The sequence below is a fragment of the Pristis pectinata genome, chromosome 3 (assembly GCF_009764475.1).
Source record: "Pristis pectinata isolate sPriPec2 chromosome 3, sPriPec2.1.pri, whole genome shotgun sequence".
In the NCBI taxonomy this organism is placed as follows: Eukaryota; Metazoa; Chordata; class Chondrichthyes; order Rhinopristiformes; family Pristidae; genus Pristis; species Pristis pectinata.
The window spans coordinates 12572370-12588533 of NC_067407.1; the positions used below are offsets into that span (position 1 = coordinate 12572370).

General features: G+C 43.8%; 1 protein-coding gene across 4 annotated transcripts in view; it reads left to right on the forward strand.

Moving 5' to 3' along the window:
• The window catches only part of lrrc8c (leucine rich repeat containing 8 VRAC subunit C), a 47484-nt gene that overhangs the window by 9389 nt on the left and 21931 nt on the right, over positions 1-16164 (forward strand). The window contains exons 1-4 of one of the 4 annotated variants that reach the window (XM_052012935.1): positions 3889-4448; positions 9357-9450; positions 10162-10202; positions 13328-13470. In XM_052012935.1, coding sequence (XP_051868895.1) covers positions 10190-10202; positions 13328-13470 — 156 coding nt within the window. In that variant the 5' untranslated portion in view covers positions 3889-4448; positions 9357-9450; positions 10162-10189. Of the gene's footprint in view, positions 1-3888; positions 4449-9356; positions 9451-10161; positions 10203-13327; positions 13471-16164 lie in introns of those variants that run through there. The other 3 variants (XM_052012937.1, XM_052012936.1, XM_052012938.1) reach the window with 3 other exon arrangements.

Here is a 16164-nt window from a genome sequence, read left to right on the forward strand (position 1 = left end):
GCAGCCTGACTTCGTCTTGTAGGCTGTTATGGCATGTAAGCCCTGCCATAACTGGCGGCTGGCCAGGGACTCTATTTTGAGTTGGTATTGCCTCTTTACGAAGGTCATACCTCGCTTTTTCGTACAGATCAGGATTACCAGATTTGTGTGCAGCAGTCCTGTCCTTCAGTAGGGAGTGGATCTCCCGGTTCATCCACGGCTTCCTGTTTGGGAACACCCATATTGTCCTCTTTTGTACACAGTCCTCCACACACTTGCTGATAAAGTCTGTGATGGTGGTGGCATACTCATCAAGGCTGGCAGCTGAGTCTTTGAACATGGTCCAGTCCACTGTCTCAAGGCAGTCACGTCGAAGCTCATCTGCTTCCTCAGACCAGCACTGCACGACTCTCCGTACCGGATCCTCCCGTTTCAGTTTCTGTTTGTATGCAGGGGGAAGGAGCACAGCCTGTTGGTCTGATTTCCCAAAGTGAGGACGAGGGGTGGCTCGGAAGGCATCTTTGATGGTTGTATAGCAGTGGTCAAGGGTGTTGGCGCCCTTGGAGGGTGTTGGAGGGGGTGAGTAGTGAAGGATAATAAGTGATGACCTTGCTGGTGACACCCACATTGTGTGGATGAGTAAATGAGGACAAACTAAGGGTTGGGGAATTATTATGCAACAGGTGACATAAGTTTAGGGTGAAAGTTGAAATATTTAAGGGGAATCTGAGGGGGATCTTCTTCACTCAGAGGGTGGTGCGAGTGTGGAACGAGCTGCCAGTGGAAGTGGTGGATGCGGGTTCAATTGTAACACTTAAGAGAGATTTGGAAAGGTACATGGATGGGAGGGGTTTGGAGGGATATCGTCTGGGCGCAGGTAGACGGGACTAGGCAGAAGATCAGGTCGGCATGGACTAGATGGGCCAAAGGGCCTGTTTCTGTGTTGTAGTGCTCTCTGACTCTATGAGATAATTCTAACAGGAGATTTCTACATCATAGCCTTAAAGTTTGAAGTAGATGCCTAATCATAGATACTAATATTGGCATATTAATATCTATAAATGGAGTGAGGTCACAAATCAGCATTGCACTTTCATATTTTTAATTTTATGTATTTATTATTAAACAAGTGGGGGCCATTCAGCCCATCTAGTCTCTGCAGGTTCTCAGCAATCACTTCACTCCCATTCCCTCTAGAATGTATTCTCCTTTACCTGCCAATCAACCTCCTGTCTTTGATTCTTTGCCACCTAGCCTACACTAAGGGGTAAGTTAAATACTTAGTTAACCTACCAGTTGACAATAACCTAAAGTTAACATGCCTCTTTGGGATGTGGGAGGAAACTAGAGCACTGGAGGAAACCCACGTGGTTACAGGGAGAACGTACAAATCCTACACTGACGGTGCTAACTGCTGTGTCACAGTGCCACTCCTTGAAAGCTTAAACAGCCTGCTCATATGTGCTCCGTACTAAGCTTTTCATACTTGATCCCAGGTTTTATGTTACGTAGAACATAGAACAGTGCAGTGCAGGAACAGGCCCTTCGGCCCACCATGTCTGTGTCGGCCATGAAGCCGATCTATCTAATCCCATCTGCCTGGATGTGGTCCATATCCCTCCAGTCCCTGCCTGTTCACGTGTCTGTCTAAATGCCTCTTAAATGCCACTGTTGTATCTGCTTCCACCATCTCATCCAGCAGTGGGTTCCAGGCACCTACCACTCACCGTGTGAAAAACTTGCCTCGTAAATCTCCTTTAAACTTTCCTCCTCTTACCTTAAGCCTATGCCCTCTAGTATTTGACATTTCCACCCTGGGAAAAAGACCTGACTATCTACCCTATCTATATCTCCCATAGTTTTATACACTTCTATCATGTCGCCCCATCAGCCTCTGACACGCCAGAAAAAACAATTCAAGTTTGTCCAAACTCTCCTTACAGCTAATCCACTCCAGGCAACATCCTGGTGAACCTCTTCTGCACCCTTTCCAAAGCCTTCACATTCTTCCTGTAGTGTGGTGGCCAGAACTGCACACGGTACTCCAAATTCAGTTCAATCCCACAAAGTTCAGTCCCATCTTCAGATTATTGCTCTCCGGGGACCTATGATTAACCAGCACTTGGATGCATCACGGCTTGGTACAGCAACTGCTCTGCCCAGGACCGCAAAAAACTGCAGAGAGTTGTGGATACAGCCCAGCACAACATGGAAACCAGCCTGCCCTCCATGGACTCTGTCTATACCTCTCGCTGCCTTGGTGAAGCAGCCAGCATAATCAAAGACCCCACCCACCCTGGTCATTCTCTCTTCTCTCCTCTCCCATCAGGCAGAAGGTACAGGAGCCCGAGGACACATACCACCAAGCTCAAGGACAGCTTCTATCCCACTGTGATAAGACTAATGAGAGGTTCCCTTATACATTCAGATGGACTCTTGAACTCACAATCTACCTTGTTGTGACCTTGCACCTTATTATCTACCTGCATTGCACTTCCCTGTAGCTGTGACACTTTACTCTGTACTCTGTTTTTTTACCTGTACTACATCAATGCACTTTGTACTACCTCAATGTATCTGCACTGTGTAATAAATTGATCTGTACAAATGGTATGCAAGACAAGTTTTTCACTGTACCTCAGTACAAGAGGCAATAATAAACCAATACCAATACCATTTGGGCTCTGATTTATTTCCGTTGAATTACTGGAGAGCCATATAACATGAAAACATGCCTCTTGGTCCACCAAGTCCACTCTGACCATCAAGCACCCATTTACATTAATTTTACACAAATCCTATTTTATTCTACACATCAACTCCCTGCAAATTCTACCACTCACCTACACTAGGGGCAATTTACAGTGGCCAATTAACCTACCAACCAACACTTCTTTGGAGGATTCCGGGGAAATACATGCAGTAACAGGGAGAATATGCAAATTCCACACTGACAGCATCCGAGGTCAGCATTGAACATGGGCCACTGGAGCTGTGAGGCAGCTGCTCTACCATCTGTGTCATGTGCCACCATATAGAATATTGCACAATCGTTGAAAGCAAGTTCACTTAAATGTACTTGGATCAGATGCATTAGAAATCTCACTGGGTTGACAAACCTTTCTATATTGAGATTTTGTACATTGCTGGGTCTGTATTTCTTTCAAACCAAACTCATAGAACATAGAACACCACAGCACAGTACAGGCCCTTCTGCCCACAATGTTGTACCGACATTTTATCCTGCTCGAAGATCTATCTAACCCTTCCCTCCCACATAGCCCCTTATTTTTCCATCATTCATGTGTCTATCATGTACCGAGGTACAGTGAAAAAACTTTGCTTTGCATGCCATCTATACAGATCATTTCATTACAACAGTGCATTGAGGTAGCCCAAGGGAAAACAATAAGAGAACGCAGAATAAAGCGTTACAGTTGCAGAGACAGTGCAGTGCAGGCAGACAGTTCCAGCATCTGCAGTCTCTCGCTTCTCCATTTCTCATTCCTTTATAAATAGAAGATTTAAAAATACAATTGGTCTCACGAGAAACCGGGGAGGGAGATTGCAGTGGGTGACCTCTCCCAGATAGTCCAATCCGGGAGTGTGTTTTCTAAACAGATTGTTTTCGATTTTCTGCAGTTTGTATCATTCCCTGCACAGTTTAAAAGTCCCCTTCTATTCTGCAACATTGCACTTCTAATCTGAAGATAGCTGCTGTTGATGTGTGACGAAGAGGTGTTACATCGCAAATACCCACTCCCTCCTCCGCCCTGCCCCGCTCCTGTAGGCGCCTTCCTCTCAGCTCCGCCGTCTCCCCCCAGGTCCGCATGGGTGTCAGGAGGGGCGGGGCCGGGACAGAGGGTGGGTCAGATGATGCAAGGTTCGAGCCCAGCGTAGTCTCCCACTCGGTCAAGCGCAGGCTGTGTCCCCTCTTCCCCTCCCAGCCTCCTTCCTGACCAACTCTGGGCGCGGAGATTTGGCAGGACGTTCCGCAGACCCGGGAGGAGGAGAGACGGGGACCGTCCTTTTTTTTCCTGAAGAATAGACTGTACCACCGTTCAGATGCAAAGCAGCCAGATGTGTCATTCTGGCCGGGGGAAGCAGTGTTCCGCGCTGCAACAAGGTTGTCGTCCGCACGGAGGATGCTAGCGGCTGATGTGAACCGCACTGTGCAGGCAGTGTCTGAGTAACATGTTAGCCAGCGCTTCCAGACCCACTTGTATTGAATGGTGACTCCTCTTCTACTGCAGAAAAGGGAAAAAAATGTAAAATATGCAACTTGTCTTCTGCGACCAAGGGAATATATCTATTTTAGAATTAAGGTCAGGAAAGACCCGGATTTTCTGCCTCTTTGGAATGAATAGCTCTGGGTTTATTTAAAAGTACTTTGGGCGTTTGCCTCATGTAAACGGTACAAATGCTGTGGATTCACAAGCGTGCTTGTTGCTAGCTGATATCTCCTAAATGTAAGTAATGAATATTAAACGCGTTCTGTCAGGGGAAAGGGGGGAGAAATGCGCCAGAAATGCGTCCCGTCTCTTACCTGCAGCATCGAGCCTTTATTTGTGTATCAGACCTAGATATTACCGAGGGCCCTGCAGATATCAGAGCGTTGTACAGCAGTCGACATTTCGTCCTATCTCGCTAGGATAAAGAAAAGAAGAAATGATTTTTTTTGGGGGGGGGGGTGGTGGGGAGCTGGTGGTGTTTGAGGCGTCGGAGCGACCGATGTCTAGCCAGTTTAATGCATATTAACAGAAAGTTATCATTAATCCCTGATATCCCGATTTGTGATGAGCCCAGTTTGCAATCGGAATCGATCAGCCTGTTGACTTTTTATCTCACTGGGTTTCCGCAGCAGACAGTTGAGACGGTTATGAGGGTGGGGTTATTAAGTCTGTATAATCTCTTTGTGTATACGCGGCTACATAAGAGAGTATGATAGTGTATTTGTACAGTGTGGTTCACGCCAAGTATGTGTAACGGAATTGGAGTTTTACATGGATTAAGGTTGCTGAAGGTACAATGTAGTGAAGGTGCAAATAACACAATGGAATTTGCGCTTCGAGACAACCAGACTTAGTCTCCCTGTAGTTCCCAGATATCGCATGTGGCTGGTGAAGATGCCATTTAGAAAAAGGCTATGTTAGCGAGATTAAAAGGGACGTTCCTTTAATTGGAAATGGTATAATTTAGTGCATAAAGAGGGGAGAGAGAGAGAGGCCCTTGCGACTCATTGGCCCGACAATGTGACACACCGGTGCTTCACGTTACATTTTGAGGGAACTCCTGCTGTGTCGGGCCGAGTGGCTGTGGCACTTTGCTCAAACCGAGCGGTGAATCAGCCATGCAACTCTGCGTCAATTAGTCTAAGAATTTCTTACGCAACAGGATACCGGTCTGGATGGACAAACGCAGGAAACACCTGTCCAACACTTCATAAACAATTCACTTATACTTAGTGGAAAGGGCTTGAATGCGGCATCATTTCTGTAGCAGCGTGCGTAGGCTAGCTTTAATGGGGATTTCCAAATTCTTTTTGCGCTTGCTGATTAATGTTAAGGAGAATTTGGGAGCCAGCACGATTTGCAGTTTTGCACCTCCACCCCCCCCCCCCCCCCCCCCCCCCGATTCGTGGAACTAATACATAAAATTTCCTGGAGTTTGTATATCAATCCATTGCAGAAGCTGGGAATACTCAGCGGATCAGACAGCATCTGTGGAGAAACAGAGGCAAGGTTTCGGGCCGTAACCTGCCAAATATGTCCAATATATTCTGTTTTATTTGGTATTTGTATGTGTCTGTCTGGATTTTCCGTGTCTAGGTAACTGTGCAGAGTCCTGGTCAAATAGGCCTAGAAATTCTAATGTGTAGGGCCTCAATGTTTATATAGAATCGATTGGGACTACCAGAGGTAAATTATAGCGCGCTTCTAACATATTGAAATAATTCATGGTGTCACAAGGCATGGTAGTGCGCGTTTCTGTGTGGCCGCTGCTGATGTCAATCACCGTGCAATGCGCATTTGGCACCTGTCCCATCGAATTTATCCACACATTCGCATCATTCACAGAAGGTGAAGAGTGGGCGCGAAAGCGGGTCCGCACGATAGGAAGAATTCTACCAGTGCTATTTAAAGGGTCAATTAATTAAGGGCAGGAAGTAACTGCACTAATTCTGAGAGGGCTGAACTTTTCATACGGTAGCAGCTGGGGAAATTTATATTCAACTAAATCAATAATTCTGGAAAGAAAATTTAATGGTAACCACCAGACTATCAAAAACAGTTTTAAAAAAAAACAAAATTAAAAACAAAATCCTGAAAATCCTTTTGGTTTTCTCTTGCACTGTTTTTGCAGAGTCGTTTTTGCTCTCTCCACTGTCTTGTAGGACATAGAACAGCACAGAACAGGCCCTTCGGCACACAATGTTGTGCCAACATAGCTATTCCGTCCTACCTACAGATTGCCCATTTCCCTCCATTTTCCTCTCATTCATGTGCCCATCCAAGCCCCTCTTAAAAGCCCCCAATGAACTTGCCTCCACCATCCTATCAGGCAACGCATTCCAGGCATCCACCACTCTCTGAGTAAAAAAACTTACCCCTCGTGTGTCTTCTGAACCTACCCCCTCTCACCTTAAACGCATGCCCTCTGGTATTGGATCGCTCAATAATGGGAAAAAGATATTGCTTGTCCACCCTATCTGTGCCCCTCATAATTTTATACACCTCCGACAGATCACCCCTCAGCTTCCACCACGCCAGAGAAAAGAGCCCAAGTTTGACCAGCCTCTCCTGATAGCACATGCCCTCTGATCCAGGCAGCATCCTTGTATAAGTTACGTATAATTTATATTCTGTGTGTTGTCTGTACCTACATGCCAGTGATGCTGCTGCAAGCAAGTTGTTCATTGTACCTGTACCTCACTGTACTTGTGCCCGTGATAATAAACTCAACTTGACTTGAAATATTGGGGTCAGGCAGCATGTGTGGTGGGTCCCTGGATGGTGGGAAGGCAACAGGTAGAAGCATTGATGTGGCATCTCCTGTGGTTGCTTGGGGAGGTGCGTTGAGAAGGGGAGTCAGTGTTGGTGGAGGTGGGAAGGTGAACCAGGGAGTCACTGCACTCACCCTTGGAGGAGGTGACAATCAAGCTGCCCTTTCCCTGTGGCCTGGCTGTGAGTCCTCTTTTGTGTGCAAGCCACACAACTGAAGCACCCTCTGCTGGGTGAGGAGAGTCAGGCAAACTGGAGTGACAGATACAGTCAGCACCTTCTGATGGCAACGGCACGCTGTGTAGGGCAGGCACGGTAGTGTAACGGTTAGCGTAACGCTTTACAGCGCCAACGACCTGGGTTCAGCTCCAGCCGCTGTCTGTAAGGAGTTTGTACGTTCTCCCTGTGTCTCCGTGGGTTTCCTCAGGGTGCTCTGGTTTCCTCCGACATTCCAAAGAGTATGGGTAAGGAAGTTGTGGGCATGCTTTGTTGGCATCGGAAGTGTGGCGACTCTTGTAGGCTGCCCCCAGAACACTACGCAGAAGATGCATTTCACTGTATTTCGATGTACATGTGACTAATAAAGATACCTTATCTTATCTGCGCTCTCTGATGTGAGAAAGATGTGAGAGCGGAGAGAAAGCATTGGGTGTGCATTTAAACCATCTGAATCCTGTAAGGTAGAAGTGAGTGTGGGGTGCGAGGGATGTGGGATATGATGGATAATCAGAGAGGAGTATAAAGTCATGTTCAGTGATCTCCAATCCTTCACTTACTGGAGACTCTGTGGCCAATCATGGGATAAGCCAATATTTGCACACGGTGTTCATACTGCCCAGTTGTGGATGGTCACTCCCCTGGAGAGAAGGAGGCCACAGAGTCTTACCTTGGAACATGGTAGAGCCAACCCTGCCAAGTATGACTGTGTATCACCTCTAGCTGAAAAAGAGTAAGAGTGTAGTGCATTGTGTTTGTGTAAGTTCCTGCCATGGCTAAAGATCTGGAAGAAATGTGTGTATAAGGTGTAATGGCAACCGCACCTCCTCCTGGCCATGAACAAACATTGGCTTTGCAAATAGGGCCACTGAAGATTAAAGGAAGAGAGTTATAAAGTTTTATTAAAGTTATCAAACCAAGGTTCCAGCTGGAGTAATGTGGCCAGTCCAACTTTCAAGAAAGCTCGCCAGCGCCTCTACTTCCTCAGGAGGCTGAAGAAATATGGCATGTCCCCTTTGATACTCACCAACTTTTATCGATGCATCATAGAAATTATACAATCTGGATGCATCACGGCTTAGGATGGCAACTGCTCTACCCGGGACCGCAAGAAACTGCAGAGAGTTGTGGACACAGCCCAGTGCATCACGGAAATCAGCCTTCCCTCCATGGACTGTCTATACCTCTCACTGCCTTGGTGAAGCAGCCAGCATAATCAAAGACCCCACCCACCCGGGTCACTCTCTCTTCCCTCCTCTCCCATCAGGCAGAAGATACAGGAGCCTGAGGGCACATACCACCAGGCTCAGGGACAGCTTCTATCCCGTGGTGATGAGACTATTGGAATAGTTCCCTTATATGATGAGATGGACTCTTGACATTATAATCTGCCTTGTTTCACCTTGCACCTTATTGTCTACCTGCAATGCACTTCCCTGTAGCTGTGACACTTTACTCTGTATTCTGTTTTGTTTTTACCCTGTACTACCTCAATGCACTGTGTAATGAATTGATCTGTATGAACAGCACGCAAGACAAGTTTTTCACTGCACCTTGGTACATGTGACAATAATAAACCAATACCAATACCAATTTATTAGTATGCTACCAATCACATTGGAAGAGTCAGAATTTTTCTTGATAGAGTAGAAAAGGTCAAGGGAAGATTTGACAGGGGTGTCTAAAATCCCATGGAGAATTTTGATAGCAAAGAAAAGTGGCAAAAGAGCTGAGACCAGATTTATTAACCCAAAGGCAATTCTACTGGGGAGGGCCGAGGGGGATGGAATCTGAAATGATGCAGAAATGGGAGGTAGAATCAGATTCAAAGGGAAACTGGTTAAAGATGAAGGGAAAATGTGCAAAGCTATGGGGAAAGAACAGGGGAGTGTGACTAAATGGAGAACTCTTTCAAAGACTCAGAATAGCTTCAGTGGGTTGACTGACCTCTGGTAATGTATGGTCCTGTGACCAGGTAGCAATGTTCAGACCTGGATTGTGCTCACTGTATTCTGAACATCGACTGCATGTATGAAATTCTTTTCTGTCTGAGATGTATTTGAGCCAAGATGAGATCTGTTAAAATGTCAGCTGGATACTTTATGGAATTGTTTTTGATCTTAAGTTTTATGGAAAAATTTGTGCATTATTATTTTGCAGGTTTTGATAATTCTATTCATGCTGGAACTATAGAAGGAGAAAACTTATAAAGCTAAAAACCACCTCCTTGAAAGAGGCAAGACTTTCTTTGTAGGTAAGTAAGAAAATTATTAGAAGCATTCAAATTGGGGTCAGGTAGGAGATATGGGATAGTTGGGACAATCAGCTGGGAACAGGTTATAGTTCAAATAAAGCCCAGCTGATTGGCGGAAGCCACCTTAGATGACAGTTTCAGTCCTTTGGAGTGCTTCATGCCAGCACTGGTTCCTTTGAATGGAAACTTGTATCCTCAGCAATACTTGTGTTGGCATTTTTTACCATGAATTCGAATTAGGCTCTCTCTACATCTGTAAATCGGAGTAAGATTTTTCCTTGGAAGTGTTTCTTGAAACCAAATTAATGAATAGATTAAGCAAGCATTTTTTTCCGAAAGGAGTTTCACAGTTCCTAAACTGCAAGTGTGGTGAAAAAGCTATGTTACTAAATGGTGCTGAGATCACATCACAGGAGTGGATGGCGGGAGTGTGTGAAAAGTTTGTTGAGAATGAAGACACTATCAGAGCCCTTTCCCAGGAGTGAATGTTGGAAATCCATCTCTTAACAGCAATTACAGCTTTAACTTGGAAATCCATCGAATTAAGGAACTGCTTCATGCTGTTGTTAAGAGCACATTGTAGTTCTAACTGTTATCTTAAACTTACAATGAATAAGTCTGAATTTCCAACTCTGTACAACTTGTGGCCCCTATTGATTGGATGTATTCTAATTTCTGTTCTTAAAAGAGCTTTTATTTTCTTTTTGGCAGATTGGAAACCGTATGGGCTAACCACTAGATGTCGTTCCCACGTGCGTACTTCCCATTCTTGTTGCAATGTGCATGCTGCAATGTTCAGGATCTGTTACTCGGAAAAGAACATCACTCATGTGACATGTCTGCAAAGTCTAGATACCGAAAGGATGCTGACATTTCCTGACCCACAGTCATGAATGATTGAAAACAGTGGGAGTGAAACCACTGAGAAAAGGCCATTGTGCTGCAAACAGTGGCCTGAATGTGGAGTGTTTGGTACTCAGCACAACAGGCTAAGAGCATCCCAAGCTAGTCTGTGCTGAGTTTGCTCACTTTGGCCTTGATGTGGGGCAGAGTCTCTGCAGTTAAGCCCTTTGACCGTAAGCAGGAGGAGATGATCAAAATCTCCCCAGCTTCCTATTTCTAATATCTGGAGTGCACATTTGGGATGTTGGTGGAAGCTGAGCTACAAGTGGCTCAACATGTAAACTAAAGCATCCAACAGACACATCTTATCAAGGATTGTGATATGCAAGATACTAGAGACCATGAACGCACTTGGAATTATACTCCAGCGCAAGGCATTACCTTTAGGAGAAGACAGCACAAAAATGGAATTAGGCATTCAGGCTTGGCCAATCATGTTGGTGTTTGAATGCACCAGGATGATGGATCAATCCAGCATGGCAGAGAGATGCCAGACATGTATTGCATGTTTTTCACTTATCTAACTCTAGCTGTGACAATCTTGCTAAGAATTTCCTTCCATCTCTCCTGCCCTACCAGTTTGGACGCTGTCAAGATGCTGGTTGTCTCTGGGTCATTCGCTTGCTGGCTTCCAATCACCCTCTAATTCTGAAAACAATATCTCTGCCATGCATAAGAAGAGAATGCTTCATTATATCCCTTGATCCTTTCTTCGTTCTCACTCTACCTTGCCTGCAGCCCATACTTTGACACATACTTAGCAATGGATGCAAACTCTCCAATGTCATATTACCTTGGAATTTCTTGTTGGTTCCAAGATCATTAGTATATACTTTGTCATTGCTTTTGCATTCATGTTCTTGGTACTAATGTTGTGCATCTGTGGACATCTACATATCATCTCTTGCTGTTTTGGATGCCCATATGACATCTGTTGGGATCTAGCATCATGAACATCTGAACAAGTTCCAAATGAATCATCTCTCATCATTGTCTATGGTTATCTAATTTTATCTGAACATACTTTAACCATGCTGTCTTGGATGGAAAGAGTCTTAATTCAGAGCTTTCCTTGTGTTTGCTCTGCTGTCTGATGTCATCATGCTTCTCCTTTCACTATCCTGTTCATTTGCTAATGATTTAATTCGAAAATTCATAAGCTGCTTTCAGACCTCTTGATGCTAAGCACTGATGGACTTTATTCCTCTCAGCCCATTAGCTGAATTGCCACATCCATAGCCTGGAGTGGGCCAATGAAAATCTCTTGCAATTCTTCTATGGACAGTTTCATCAAGTCTCTCACAAGCATCAGCTAATTGCTTTAGCTGTGATGGCTTCATCCACAGTTACTTGTCTGTTGATATTCCATTGTCATTCCATCTCCTTAGGCCACAAGTAAAATTTTGGATTTCTTCTGATGCTGAATTTCAGTAATGTTTGTTGGTGTCTTTTGTTTCCTTTTTGTCACTTTACTAATTCTTGTCAATCCAGTGAACCCATCAGCCAAGCAATAACCACTGCAGGTATCAGAGGAACTCTTCTAAGATACTCTTCTCCTACTAGCTAGGGTACTAGAGCAAAGTGCTTGCAAAATTATTTTTCTTGCTTCCTTGCTGCAGTGGTAAGTGTTCCCATTAACGTTCATCTTTGTTTCTCTGTAGGTGCCCTCCTGAGTGCTCTTTCTCCCGCTGACGTCCTATCAGTCCCCTTGCCTTTTAATCTTCCTCTTGTGCCCTTCAAACTTACAAACCCATCCTTAATACCATCTAGCTGCTACTTGTGGTTTGCCTCATCTGTTTCCCGCTGTCGGCAGTCTCTAATCCAGGGAAATGCTCTGAAACCGCTCCTGAGGAGGTGGAATAAAAGTCAGCACTAAATAACAATGGGATGGGGAAATCAGAACGTTGGAAATCAACACAAGGAAACAAATGTATTAGATGTATTAAATGTATATGTTCTTTTTAACCTAAAATATAAAGCCTTAAGTTACAAAATGGAGAATGGAAGAGTGAATGGTGTATGCAAGAGGGTTAGACAGCTGTCTTTCATCTTTGAGACCTAGTTTCAAGCTGGTAATTAAAGTTTGTTCTGTCTGCGAGCTGCAATGGTCTTACGTGAAACCAGTGTGGATACTCTTTATCCATTTCCTCTTGGGTATGGGCACACAGCACAAAGCTATGAATTTAGAACAATTTACCCTCGGTTGTTAAACATACTCTGGGATCCCAGGATGCCTGAGTGGACAATGGGAAAATGTAAAACTCATGTACTACAGACAATCTGCTTATCTCATCTTTAATTAAGATTAAATGAATCTGCTTAATTTTTGGTTAATTCAAGTATGAAAATAAAACACAAATTAAAAGTGGTATGTTTCTGTGTAAGATGATTCTGTTAGACATTTTAAAAGTAAAACACACAAAATACTTAAACAGAAGTGGATTATCTTTAGTGAACCAGTGCTGGTAAACATTAAAATTATTGCAGCACAACTTTCCAAAGTGCAAAATTTGTAATTGTTGTCCCTTTTGCATTCTCTGGACATTTCATAATTAACAGGGTACATCTGAAGGATTGTCACTGTTGTAAAGCATTAACCCCCATTATTTTAGCTTTGGGTGTAGTGAATCATAAATATCTGGCAATAGCTTATTTTAGCAGCTGGTCACATGTTAAGACCACCAGCTGAAAGGGTTTGGAATGATTCTTACCTCAGAATGCATCTTACATAGGAAGCGATGCTTGTACACCCAAGTACACACACACAGTGACGCTGTAAGTAAAGTTTCCTGACTACAGGATTAGAAACCACACTAGAATTAATTGGTCCAGTCTCTACCAGACCATAGCAATGTAACCAGCTCAATATCTAAGTGTCCCAAATTCAGATTTTTGTTTGTGATACTCCAACTAATATGTATCTTATGATTATACATATTTTAAGATTTTTATTGTTAAATCTTTTTTTTGGCAGGAGCAATGATTCCAGTCACGGAGTTTAAGCAGTTCACTGACCATCAACCTGCATTTAGAGTGCTGAAGCCATGGTGGGATGTTTTCACGGATTATATAGCCATCGCCATGCTGATGATTGGCGTATTTGGATGCACATTACAGGTAGGTCTGGTACTACCTTAAGTTAAATACCAATTAGTTTCCACCAGGGATGATTTCCATTGTATTTGTAGCTAAAAGTGGGATGGTGTTGGATCCAAAAGGACATGACAGGCATTTGGGCTGGTTCCCCAGCATATAGCCATGAAACCGTGAGGTGGGCGTTTCTGGATAGTGTTAAAGGAATCAGCATCTGCAAAGATGGGTTGCTGGAGGGAGGTTTCCAGCTCCTGCATTTAGCGTATTTGCAGCTGTAAATTCCTCATACTGATATCTGCTGAGCTACCCAAAGCCATCCCCTTTTATGAGTCCTTCAGTTTGATTGCTTGCCCTATTTCCAGCCTTCTCATGGGCAATCTGCCACTGAGGGGAAACTGTTTCCCGCTTACAACTGTTTGACTTTCTTATAAAGAGGCACAGCACTGCAGTTCACCAAATATCCCAAACCCATGAAACTCCACCATCTAGAAGGACAAAGACGAGGGCAGCTGCTGCATTGAAATGGCCACCACATGCAGGTTCACCTCTGATATGGAAATCTTTCACTCCTCTCTCAGGGTTGCTGGATCAAAATAATTAAACTACCTACTTAACAACACTGTAAGTGTGATTTCACCATATGGAGTAGAGTGGTTTAAGAAAGTAATTAGCCACAGTCTTTTCAATGGTAGTTAGGGATGGACAATAAATGCTGGTCTTTTCAGCAATGCTCGCATCCTGCGAATTTATGAACATTTCTTCTTTTTTCATGTATTATGTTCTACTCAGTGTTTGCCACATTGTCTTAAAACAGTTTCAGTGTGGAAAACCCCAGGTATAATTGCTAAATACCTAAGGTTATCATCCAGTAGGCCTTTAGTTTGTCCAGCAGCAAAGTTAACTCAAACGGACATTGGGAGCCCTGAACATTGAAGAGGAAATGCTTCTGATTGCTGCCCCCATTTTCCCTTGGTCCCGTAACATTCTTAAGGAGCTTGCTTACATTTCTCCCTCTCGTTCATTCACTGTCATACACACAGTGTGGGACAATCCATTCTGTAATGGAGTTTGTTTCAGAAACAGGCAGCCTTCAGTGGGTTATTGGCAAGGCTGTTGGTTGAGTTGCAAATATTTTTATACAAAGAATGAGGAACAGTTTGACTCTTAAACAAAGAAATCTATTTCATTCCATTATTATTTATACAAAGTATTCCCGTTTACAATTGTTCATTTTTTTAGGAGGTTTTTGATGTAATGTTTTTGATGTATCATTCATTACGTTGGATGTCATAGCTATAATATGTGAAGTACTTTTTGAGGTGGAATCAGCCTTGTAATGCAGCTAACTTGGGTACAGCAAGATCCCACTAACAACATAACAACGAGACAACCTGTTGATCGAAAGCCTTCAAGTATGTGACATGGGATCTTTCACACCCATCTGAGAGGGCAAATGGAGATTTGTTTTAATGCATTGTCCGCAAGATGGATATTTGGGGGCTTTATATTATATCACAGGTGTCATGCTCTCATTTAAGTGGGCAATGGGCAGTAAAATTCACTCCACCTTGCGAGACAATTAACAGCATCAATAGTGAACTGGCCCACGAGAATGTCAGGTCTGATCCAAATGTCTTTGTTACAAGTGTTACATTTGTAACTCTGTCCCAATTCTGATGTAGGGTCCCTGACCTGAAACGTTAACTGTTTCTCTTTCCACAGATGCTGCCTGACCTGCTGAGTGTTTCTAGCATTTTCTGTTTTTATACCATTGTGCAAACAGTATTATATGTTGGGAGCCAACAGCATACACGTAACACAAGTCATCTGCTTTATAGGTGCCATATAACTGGCTTATATCTGCCTTCATGTGAAGACTCCAAAAGCATCTCAATTGCATAGAAAATCTAGGTGCAAAGGGGAACGAGGAACTTAAAACTATCACAAGAATAAAAGTATGAGGCAAAGTAATGGGACTAAAGGGTTGACCGGTCTTCTAGACCTCAAGGCCTGTATGTTGGGTCTTAGAAGGAGTGGGCACAGAGGTAGTGGAAGCCTTGGTTGTAATTTTTACAAATTCCTAAGATTCTTAAGGATGTCCTTGAGGAATGGAAATGTGCAAATATATTCAAGAAAGAAAGAAAGGAGACAGAAAAAAGGAAACTCTGGCCAATTAGTCTGACATCTGCTTTGAGATAATGCTATACTTTGTTATTAAGGAAATAATAATTATGGCACGGAGAACAGGCCCTTCAGCTCAACTCATCTGTGCCAACCAAGATGTCTGTCCAAGTTAGTCCCATCTGCTTGCATTTGGCCCATAACCCTCTATCTATCTATCCACTTACCTGTCCAGCATTTTAACCATTGTAACTGTACCCACCTCTACAGTTTCCTCTGGCAGCTGGTTCCACATACCCACCATCCTCTGAGTGAAAAAAGTGCCTCTCAGGTCCCCTTTAAATCTTTCCCTTCTCACCTTAAATCTATGTCCTCTGGTTTTAGACTCCCCTACCCTGGGAAAATGACTGTGACCATCCACCTTTTCTATGTTTCGCATGATTTTATATACCTCTGTAAGGTCATCCATCAGTTTCCTACACCTCAGAGAAAAAAATCTCAGCCTATCCAGCCTCTCCTTATAACTCAAGCCCTCCAGTCCCCGTATCATCCTCCTGAATCTTTCCTGCATCTTTTCCAGCTTAATGTCATTCATCC